At 52.7% G+C, this 10,751-nt stretch overlaps 2 protein-coding genes across 2 annotated transcripts in view; both read right to left on the reverse strand.

Annotated features, from left to right (window-relative positions):
- The window catches only part of RAD23A (RAD23 homolog A (S. cerevisiae)), a 5,807-nt gene extending 549 nt beyond the window's left edge, over positions 1–5,258 (reverse strand). Inside the window, exons 1-8 of the mRNA XM_010855529.1 lie at positions 5,052–5,258; positions 3,427–3,588; positions 3,079–3,260; positions 2,884–2,939; positions 2,635–2,762; positions 2,292–2,370; positions 2,038–2,168; positions 11–182 (exon numbers count right to left, since the gene is read on the reverse strand). Of these exons, the coding sequence (XP_010853831.1) occupies positions 11–182; positions 2,038–2,168; positions 2,292–2,370; positions 2,635–2,762; positions 2,884–2,939; positions 3,079–3,260; positions 3,427–3,588; positions 5,052–5,123 (982 nt within the window). The 5' untranslated portion in view covers positions 5,124–5,258. The remainder of the gene's footprint in view (positions 1–10; positions 183–2,037; positions 2,169–2,291; positions 2,371–2,634; positions 2,763–2,883; positions 2,940–3,078; positions 3,261–3,426; positions 3,589–5,051) is intronic.
- Positions 5,259–6,903: 1,645 nt separating this feature from the next.
- Positions 6,904–10,751, reverse strand: CALR (calreticulin). The gene is made up of 9 exons (XM_010855456.1): positions 10,588–10,751; positions 10,118–10,219; positions 9,754–9,957; positions 9,214–9,308; positions 8,914–9,123; positions 8,718–8,831; positions 8,494–8,637; positions 7,784–7,876; positions 6,904–7,694 (listed from the first exon to the last, which is right to left on the reverse strand). The coding sequence occupies exons 1-9, from the start codon at positions 10,676–10,678 to the stop codon at positions 7,494–7,496; spliced, it is 1,254 nt and encodes a 417-aa protein (XP_010853758.1). The 5' UTR covers positions 10,679–10,751; the 3' UTR covers positions 6,904–7,493.

Raw genomic sequence — 10,751 nt, forward strand, 5'->3', positions numbered from 1 at the left:
TTGGACAGGCCTCTTACCCTCTCTATAGCTTCTTTCTCCTGTGGTGTCACCTGGATGTAGTTCATCTGCGGGGCCTCCTCACCTATGGCGCCCACCTCGCCCTCCACGTCTGAGATGTCCACCAGCTCCCCGGGGGGCTCATTCAACATCTGGATGAACTGCTCCTGATGCCGGCTGATTTGCTGTGGGAGACAGAGGAGGGAAGGGTGACCCACGGCCTTTGTCCCCGCTCCCCCAGGTCCCTATCACAGCCCTTTGCACTCACTCAGCAAACATTTACAGGGCACCTACTCTGGCCAGCCACACAGTGGTGGACACGGGCCCTGTCCTAGAGGAGCTAATGTCCAGGATGAGGAGATAAGCTTTACACACGCAAGTAAATTGGCTATTATTTACAATGTAAATACTGACCCTGCCATACATCAGAGTAGACCTTGGTCTGGGAAAGACACTTTAAGCCAGGAGGGAGGGGCCTGTGATCCATAGGATGGAGAAGAAAGTTTCCTTCCACATAGAGCCAACAGCAAGTGTAAAGGCCCAGGGATGGGAGTATATTTGGAAAACTCCATAAACAAAAAAATCCATATGGCAAAACTATAAACAAGAAAGGAAAGGAGGAAGCAAAAGATGAGATCAGAGAGGGAGGCAAGGTCTAAACCGCTTTCTTCTAGTGCCTTCTAGCATAACGGGACACCACAGTGGTGAGAATCAACTAGGAAAAGACATCTGTGTACTTTTTAAAAAGATGAATTCATCTGGGTGTTGCACATCTGGGGGGTTTTGATATGCCCCTATTTTTATGTACATTTGACAATTTTCACATCAAAAGAAAAAGCACTTTTTCAGGAATCTGGATTCTGGTGGAGAATAACCACAGGAAAAGTGCAGAAGCAGAGGCCTGGATAGTGGCCGCCTGGGGACCCAGTAGAAGATGAGGTGGCAGCCACAGAGGTGGAGTGCAGGGCTGGGCTGAGTGTTATGCAGGACAGAGCAAACAGCCCCAGCAGGCCCCCAGGTGCCTGGGGCTCCAGCAAGCCCAGGTTGGTCCTGGCAGGGTTAGGGAAGGCTGGGAGAATCTGCTCTGGTCTTGGATATGTAGAAAGCATTTTCATGGAGGCACCCAGTCAGTCATGGAGAACATGGCATCCAGAGGGTCCAGGCTGATCATACAAATTTAAGGCAGGGAGGGGGTTCCCTGGTGGCTCAGATAGTAAAGAATCTGCCTGCAATACAGGAAACCCAGGTTCAATCCCTGGATCGGGAAGATCCCCTGGAGAAGGGCATGGTAACCCACTCCAGTATTCTTGCTGAGAATTCCATGGACGGAGGAGGCTGGCGGGCTACAGTCCATAGGACTGCAAAGTCAGACATAACTGAGTGACTCACACACACACACAGAAATTAAAGGCCCCAGGATTGACAGCAGATAAAGAATGAAGATGTGCAGCTCGGGCCCTCCAGCACCTGGAGGAGGGGAGCAGGAGGCAGGACAGGAGACTGAAACGTCTGGGGTAGAAGCAGCAGATGCCTGAATCAGGAAAGGCAGGCTTCACAGAGAACCCAGAGGACCCTGTCACACTCAGGGGTCACTGCTCCTCTGCCTCGGAACCTTCAAGGGCAGGATGGAGCTTTGCTGAGCTCGGTGGTCTCAGAACCAACCAGGGCACAGCAGTCCCACAACCCTAGGGGTGTTTATGAAGCAACAGCTAAATGTGGAGCCAAGTCAGAGTGCAGGCCCCAGAGGCTGGCGGCAGACATACTCCACCAGTTGCCAGGCTGCTCCAAACCTCTGGCGCCTTCCTCTGCGGGAGTGTGACAACAGCACCTACACCTCACAGGTGGCTGGAGCATCAGGTGAAACCACGGAGGCCATCAAGTCACAGGGAACAGCAGGAGACTATCGTGTCAGTAGTGCCTTCCAAGCTGAGACTCCCCTACCCACCATGCTGGGCTGGGCTCTCTCTCTCTGGGGACTGCGGTACCCACAGGTAGGGGAGATGGGGCCTGCACCAACTCCCTCTGCCCCCAGGCCTGTACCTGTAAGAGCTGGGGGTTCTCCTGGCCCAGCTGCTGGAGCAGGGCTGGCAGCAGCGCAGGGTTCTGCTGAATCACCTGCCGCATGTTCTGGAACTGAGGCTGGTCTCGCAGAAATTCCAAGGGGTTCTCTCCTGCTGGCAGGGGGAAGGGGTGTGGTCAGACACCACCCTGGGCTCCCAGAAGTACGGGGTGGGTAGGATGAGTCAGGTGCCGCAACAGCAGGCACCCCATGCGCACACCTCCCAATCACTTACCTGCTTCTGTGGATGGCTGCTCTGAAACTTGGCTCTCCTGGACAGAACCGTGTTCTGGCTCGGGGCTCCCAGGAATTCCCTGTCAGGCGTCCTTTTAAGTTCCAAGCACAGACTGCCCACTGCCGCCCCTCCTGCATACTCAGCCCTGGCGGGAGACACAGGAGGCCTCCGCTCTGCCCTCCCAGGCCCACCCCACCGCTCTCCTCCCGGCTCCTGCAGGAGTTCTTTCCTGGCTAGAACCCTAACCCAAACGTTTTGGGGGACAGATTCTGACTACCCTTCAGAGCACTGAAGTCCGCATGCTCCCTTGAGAACTCCCCGGGAGGCAGCAGCCCCACCTCACCGTGAGTAGATATTCCACAGCTCGGTGGGGGTTGTTGTAGCTGGCTCTCAGGGCAGCCACAACTCGCTCTCGCTCGTAGCCCATGGACATGATCTCCGTCAGCATTGTCTCATACTCAGAGCCCGTCACTGTGGAGGGAGCAACAAAGGCTGGGTCACCGAGAAGGAAGGGCAGCTTCCCGGCCCTCCCATGCCCACAGGATGCCCCTGGGGCATCCAGCCATTTTCAACTGGGGGACCACCCACCCACCTAGCGTGGAGGCTGCGTCTTCCTCCCGCCCGCCGCTACCTGAAGAGGGAACAGAGCTGCAAATTCAAGAGAGAGAAATCGGACCCTGGCTTCTGGAGGCTTGCCCTCCCCCCAGGTGTGTGGAACCATGACCGTGGGCGCTGAAAGGGGCAGGGAAGACAGGGCCCAAACTGGGGCTGCGGCTCCTGGCCTTACCCTGACACAGACTCCGGGGACGTCGTGGGGGCAGATTCCTCCGATGGGCTTTTGTCTTCTCTGGCAGTAGGTGGGGGGTGGGACATGCCTGAGGCAGGGGCTGACGGGAAGGATGTGGAAGACTCCGGGGTGGCAGTGGGTGAGGCCTCTGAGGGTACTGAGGTGCCTGGGCTGGTTTTGGCCTGTGACACCCAGAAAAAGGGAGCAGGCATCAGTACCCCTATCTAGCCCCGACATCCCTCCACAGCTCCGCCCCACCCTGTTCATGGCTAATCTCTCTTGGGCACAGGCTGTTTGCCAGCTCCCCAGCCAATCCCCCCACCCTCCCAACCAGCAGACATCACCCACCTTGGTCACCATGACAACCACGAAGTTCTTCTCGTCAATGCGATAGTCCCTGATGGGGACATCGTCACTCAGGATCTTGCCAGCATAGATGAGTTTCTGTCCGGCCACGGGGAAAGCATCACGACCCTTCTCAGCTTCTATCTTCTCCTTTAGCACCTTCACCTGGAGGAAGGGGTAGATGATCATTGCAAACTTCCCAGATTCTCTCTTCCCTGGTAGTTTGGGGGCAGGCTGCAGGCCCTGATGGCTGAATAGCTAAGCTTTATAATCAAGCATAGTAGACCATTCTCCATTCAACGATATATTTATTGAACACTGAATATGTGTCAGGTGAAGTTTTAGGTACAGATGACAGAGCACAAAGACTCAACACATGTCCCTGTTTTCATAGAGGACACTCACGTGGGAGAATAAAAAAACTAATACGTATTTCAAATGATGTAAACACGATGAAATGCAATTCAAAATAAAGGGGAGACCTAAGGTTGCTGACAGTGGTGTTTACTGAGAGAATCCTAAGTTGATAGTGCTATTATAAATGTATACGTCACAGCTTTAAAGCCTTGTAACAACTGAGTGGAATAGGTACCATGAGCCTCATTTTGTATTTTTTAAAAGCTATTTATTTGGCTGCATAGGATCTTAGTTTTGGCATATGGGATCTAGTTCCCTGACCAAGGATTGAACCCAGGCCCCCTGCACTGAAAGTGCAGTATCAACCACTGCACCAGGAAGCAAGTTCCATATCCTTTTTTTATATTTGAGAAAAATAGAGGCACAGACATTACCTAACTTTCCCAAACAGCTGGGTTGGTCAAAAAAATCTGAGTTTGTTTCCTTTTTACAAAAAATGAACTTCAATATCTCCCTCATGGGGGAAATTGTGCAAAAAGTGCCAAATATACGTTTTTTAGGTCCAAAGTCTCTTTCCGGCCAAAAGCACAGCATCATCTTTAGACCGTGGGCTCTAGAGACTTGAGGCAAATCCGAATTGAAATCAGCTCCGCCACGCCTTGCTGTATGCATTTGCGACTATAGCAAAGTTCTTCAAGCTCAAAGTTTCCACATCTGTTAAGTGAGGACACGCAAGAGTGCCCAGATGACAAGCCTACTTTGCAAAGTTAGTAAAACATCATGAAAACGCTCAGCGACTGGTGAAAAACAAACACGGACCACTGAAACTCAGACCGTTTATTATCATCATAGTTGCTGTCATCACCCGGCATCTCCTGATCACTACTCCCAGATTTGGCCACCAAGGTCCCGAGGCAAAGCCTACAAAAGTGGGAACTCGGAGGACCCATTCCAGAGAAAGCTGCCCGGCCGGCAATCTGAGCCTGCGGATCCCGCGCCCCGCGAGGGCGCTGACATTGGAGCCGGGACCTGGCGGGCGCCCCGGAGGTGGGGCCTCGCCTCGAGATCGACCCAAGAGCGCCGCCCGAGCCACCAGGGGCAGAGCCAGGGACCATCAGGATATCTGGGAAAGTCAGGCCCGTAGGGAGAATGGGCAGGGCGCGACCCTGCGCCGTCTTCCCCGCCTCTGTCGTCGGGATCCCAGCCTCCCCGCCCCCACCCCACCCGCTGCACCCGTCGCTCCCGCTCCGGAGCTCCGGCCTGGCTCGCACCGTCTCATCAGGCTCCATGCGGATCTTGAAGGTCTGCTGCTGCAGTGTTTTGAGCGTGATCGTGACGGCCATGGTGGGACCCGAGCGACACAGCGGCCCCGGAATCCTCACACGACATGCAACTCACGCCGCCGCCATCTTAGCGCCCAGCCGCGCCGCACGCCGACAGCTTCCGGGGCAGGCAGTGCGCGCTCCGACCACCACAACACGTGACATGAGCGCGCCCCCTCAGCCATCGCGAGCATGCGCACGAGCGCGGCCTCGAGTAAAGCATGCGCAGACTAAATTCTATTCCGTGAGAGGGGAGGGGGACTTCTTGCTCTACCATGAAGTGGCTTCCTGCGAGTGACGCCATGCCCGTTAGCGGTGACGTCATAGGCCACAAAATGGCTCCGAGACCCCCAGTTTCACGCCTATGAGTTTGTTGACGTTTAACAAGCAATGTACTTGCTAAATTTTCATTTCTTCCACAAAATCTTAATGTCTTTTTGCTCGTTCCAAATGAGCCTTACTCTGGTCTGGCCACCTGACAGGAAGCCTATCAAGCCCTAAAGAACTAGAAAGTATACTTGAAAGGTCACCAACAGTTAAACACGGAAATCGACCACGGATGTGGGGACGCAATGCCATTCTGTGGCCTCATTAATCCCTAACGGAAGAGCTGGATTTTTGGAATGAATCTTAACAGCTTCTGGGTCTCCCTCTCTGCTGCCCCTCCCCTGATCACTTTGTTCACCCAACTATCTCCATCTGACTCCATCAAGTACTCCATCTGAGTACTTGAGGAAGATTTCCCTACACTGAACACAAAATTCTCTCCTTAATTTTCCCCGGATATGCTAATTCTGGAGGCCTCCCAGAAGGGTGGGGCTAGGCCCCAAGACACTCGGAAGGAGTCCTACCCATGGAACAAGGAGTGAAGGGTTGGTTAGCCAAAGCTGAAGGTGCTTTGGCAGACAGGATGGAGGTGATGTACTTGTCTTCCATTTAGTGGGTGAACTTTCCACCCTACTCCCATCCTGAACGGACCATTACCTGCCACCTAACCAGCTCTTCTTACCATTCACATCTGAGAAAACACCAGGCGGTGGCCTGCCACCTCACTCCTTACCCAACTATTACCAGGTCCTGCAGCTTCTCCCTTCACAGCATATCCTGTGCTAGTAAGCTTTCACAAGCCTAGGTCAGACAGGGGTGAGGAATTCTTTCTTCCTTCTCCTGCAGTTAAGAGACATCAGTTCCCAACCACCCACTGGACATTAATGGCAGCCTTGTGGGGCGCAACAAAGTGCGCCTATGCCAACCTACAGGCCCACAGGCTCTTCTGACACTTTCACTCCCTCCCTTGGGGCCACCTCTTTCCCTTCAAGAGGTTCAAACCCTGACTTGGCCACTTAAGGCCACTGGGGTAGATAACATCTCTGAATCTATTTCTTTGACTATAAAAGTAATTAGTAGCTTTTAACACTGGCTAGTAGTCAGAAAATGTGTTTAAAGCTAATATCTGTGTAGTCTTGCTCCTTCACCAGCAAGAGATGTGTATGCGGTTCAATGTGAAAGAGTTCACATGAATTGATGGCTAAGGTGTGGGTTCAAAACCCACCTCTTCCTAAATCTGTCTCAAACTCAACTGATACTAGAACGAAAACTCACCAGTTTGATGAAAGGACTCCACGAGCTAATAAATGGAGTGTATTTGTAATGACACTGGAAATGGTTACTCTTTCTCATTCACCTGAGGTTCTGGAGATAAACAAGGGCTCCTGTAACCTTATGGGGACATTCAGCCAACAATTCTAGTGGCTAAAAAACAAATCTCACTGAACAATTACCTCTCCCAGAAGACACAGGAGGAAGACACAAAACTTAATTTAATAGAAATTTTGTTTGTAGTTCTTACATTCTCAGCATGAGCTGAGCTAGAACCCGCTGCCCCAACTCAGAAGTGGCCCAGTCCTGGGGGCAGGGAGAAAGGGGAAGGGATCAGAGCTAAGGCCTTAAGAGCCCCATTCTTCCTCAGTGCTGGGGGGCTGGGGATGCCACCCTCTTCTCCTACCCCACCCTCTGGGATCCAGGAAGAATAGATGGAATTTTGGGCCTGGGGCTTCTCCTCCACACCACATCCCACCCTGAGTCCCCAAGCTGGAAGGGAACTTAGGGATCTGGAGTGAAGGGGACAGAAGAAAGCAAAGATGTCAATCAAGACAGATGAAGGCCAGGGGTGAGGGCTGAAGAGAATCAGAGACAAAATGCCAGTAAAAAAAAAAAAAAAAGTTAAAAAAAGTGGGGGAGGGGGGAGCCAAAAACAAAATCCACCCCAAATTGGAACCCGCCTGGAAAAAAATCAAAGTTCTCCAGTCTCATAGAGACATTATTTGGCGCAGCCGGCTCTGCGGCAGGAGCGCTCAGGCCTCAGTCCAGCCCTGGAAGCAGAGGTGGCCCCTACAGCTCATCCTTGGCCTGGCCAGCGGCAGCATCTTCTTCCTCCTCCTCTTCCTTCTCATCTTCATCCTCCTCATCCTCATCCTTGTCTTCGTCATCATCTTTGTCTGCCTCTTCCTCCTCCTTGCCTTTCTTCTCCTCCTCCTCCTCGTGTAGCCTCTGCTCTTCATCCTGCTTGTCCTTCATTTGCTTTTCTGCTGCCTGTGTACAAACCACACACACATCCCTCAGGCCTGGACTCCCCTGCCAACCCTTCCCACCCCCAAACCCAGGCTGGACCTTGGTTTCACCTTTGTAACACCCCACGTCTCGTTGCCAAACTCCTCAGCATAGGCTTCATCGTTGGTGATGAGGAAGTTGTCAAAGATGGTGCCAGACTTGACCTGTATAGGGCCAGAATGGGTGGTCAGAAGGGATACCTGTTGGCCTTGGCCTTGGCCTTGAAAAGGTCTCCTGCCCATGCTCACATAACCACTACACAATACTACAGTCTAACATTGCAGTTGAAAAATACGCTGCCTGGATTCAAACCTCAGCTCTGCCATTTACTATATATGATCTTGAGCTGGTGACTTCATCTCTTTGCACCTCAGTATCTTTATCTATAAAATGGGGTCTCATTCTCTTCTTCAAACTATCTTTCTAGTACATTCTATGTGCCAAGCAGCATACCAGATGCAGAAAGTACGCTGGCAAACAGGACAAAAATTCGGTCCCTGTGAAGCTAAGTTCTAATGGGGTTATCTACCTGCCTGTCTAGGCTGTTGGGTGCAATTAAGTGAGTAAGTTCCCACAGAGATACTTGGAAGTAGTACCTGGAACATATTAAGTACAAGCCAAAGCAGGTGCTGTAAGAACCCCGTAATGACAAACCAGGAAATTCTTAAAAGAAAAGGGGGGGCACCATTCTGGAGTCTGCCCGCCCTTGTCCCCTTTTCTCCTGGGTTGCCCTGAGCACCTGAGGTCCCCTAGGGAGCCGCCTTTTCCCTCCATGTCTCACCTGCCAAAGATCCAAGCCTAGAACAGCGAAGTTTTCATAGGCATAGATGTTGCTGTCAGGGGAATACTCAGGGTTGTCAATCTCTGGATGGATCCAAATGCCCTTGTACTCTGGGTTGTCGATCTGCCTGGGTTTCCACTCCCCCTGCAGAAGTAAACCGATGGGTGAGCGATGATCATTGCCTTCCCCATTGTGCACCACCCTCCTCAGAGTGCCAGACTCACCTTGTACTCTGGGTTCTGAATAACAGGTGGTTCCCACTCTCCGTCCATCTCTTCATCCCAGTCCTCAGGTTTCTTAGCATCAGGGTCAGGAATGTGCTCAGGCTTGTCCCAATCCTGAGGATACATTAGGAGGTCAGAGTAGGCCCAGCTGTCCTCCACACTCTCCATGGTGGGGAGCCCCTGCCCAAGCACCAACCTCAGGCTTGGAGTCTGTAGGGTCATCGATCTTGGCGCGATCGTCCCAGTCTTCAGGCTTAGCGGCATCAGGATCCTTTATCTTCTTGGGTGGCAAGAAATCCCAATCGTCCTCCAAGGAGCCTGACTCCACCTGGCTGTTGTCAATCTTCACCTCATAGGTATTATTAGGCCGCACAATCAGCGTGTACAGGTGGGTGAATTCATCGTCCTAAAGAGAATGGAAGATGAGTGGCCCCGCCCACCAGCCTGGGCTCAAAGCCTCCCCTCACAGCCATTTGTCACCACCCCCAAGGCACACCTTGCAGCGGATATCCTTGTTGATCAGCACATTCTTGCCCTTGTAGTTGAAGATGACATGAACCTTCTTGGTGCCAGGGCCACAGATGTCCGGGCCTTGATGAAAAGCAGATCTGGTCACAACTACAGTCTGTCCACCATTACAAGCCCCTGCCCACCCCATTAAAAAAAGACAACTTGGTTCTTTAACTCAGGACTGTCAAGCTGAAAAAACACACTTCAGACCTTCTCTCTAAGGAACTGGGGGAGGACACTTCAAAAAAAAAACATCAGTGCTCCAGAACTCAGTATCTTCACTTGCACAACTAGGAACGAGGAAATGCCTATATAGTAAAATTGCACGAATTAGTCTTAGGTCGATGATCAAAATGCAGTAAGTCATTCCTAACTATTCCCTCACCTTCCCTATCGAAAATATGTCTAAAGCATTTAAGTGCTTTCTGTGCTCTCAAGACCACCGTTCATGGGCTATAAAGAACTCCCGGGGTTTTAAACTCCCTCTAAGTGACCAAAAATCAGCACCAGGGTGGGGTCCCCTCACCAAACATTATGTTGTACTCGGAGTCTCCGTGCATGTCTGTCTGATCCAAACCAGCTGGAAACAGCTTCACATAGCCGCCCCCACAGTCGATGTTCTGCTCGTGTTTCACCGTGAACTGCACCACCAGCGTCTGACCCTTGTTGCTGAAGGGCTCAAATCTGGCCGACAGAGCGTAGAACCGGGCATCCTGGCTAGTCTGCAGGCCTACCGAGAGACTATAGTCAGATCAGGGCTCAGCAGCAACCCCCCGGGGAACCCTAAGGATGTAAAATACAGGCCAGTCCTCCTTCCTCCACCTGCCCTACTCCTAGGGATACCCAAACTCTGTCCTCCTGGATCTGAGCACCCACTCCTAAGTTCTTACCTTTATCTTTCTCTTGGTCACCATAGAACTTGCCGGAACTGAGAACGAATTTGCCAAAATCCGGTTTGTGCTTGGATTCGATCCAGCGCTCGGTCCACCCGTCTAGAGGACCAAAAAGGCAGGTAAGCGCGGCGGTGCTGATCAACCCCCCACCAAACATCTACCAGGAACCACAAACTGCTGGGAGCAAGGAAGGAGACTCCCCCCTCCCCCCAGACTGTCCCCACCCCAACCTCTAGTTTGACATCTCTGGTGACTTTGAAGATCTTCGGGCAAACCCTAACTCCCGCCTCGGAAAGCCGCTGCTCCCTCCACGCTCCCCAGGGACGCCGAAGGAAGGCTCGCCTTCGGCTCCAGTCCCTGAAGGAAACCGTGTTGGCCCTCTGAGCAGTAATTACAAGCGACACGCAGATACGGGCCGGGGGGCCAGCCGCGTCGTTAGGACGATCTCGAGCGGGACTAGTCGTTACCTCCGTCCAGAAACTGCTCCTTAAAGTAAACGGTGGGATCAGCGGCGGCCAGGCCGAGAAGGCCGAGCAGCAGCGGCACGGGTAGCAGCATGGCGGGCCGAGGGGGCGGTGGCGCGCGGGCCCTTTAAGTTGCTCGTCCGGCAGCAGCTCTGCAGTGGGGACGG

The sequence above is a fragment of the Bison bison genome, unplaced genomic scaffold, assembly GCF_000754665.1.
Source record: "Bison bison bison isolate TAMUID 2011002044 unplaced genomic scaffold, Bison_UMD1.0 scf7180017864365, whole genome shotgun sequence".
Lineage (NCBI taxonomy): Eukaryota > Metazoa > Chordata > Mammalia > Artiodactyla > Bovidae > Bison > Bison bison.

What these genes read in the sequence shown, in the direction of transcription:
- CALR (XM_010855456.1), bottom strand. Translation starts at nt 10,678, where the DNA reads ATGCTGCTACCCGTGCCGCTGCTGCTCGGCCTTCTCGGCCTGGCCGCC. An exon ending in GGAGCAGTTTCTGGACGGAG is followed by an intron (nt 10,220 to 10,587) that starts GTAACGACTAGT and finishes TTGGTCCTCTAG; the next exon opens with ACGGGTGGACCGAGCGCTGG. An exon ending in AGACGTGGGGTGTTACAAAG is followed by an intron (nt 7,695 to 7,783) that starts GTGAAACCAAGG and finishes GTTTGTACACAG; the next exon opens with GCAGCAGAAAAGCAAATGAA.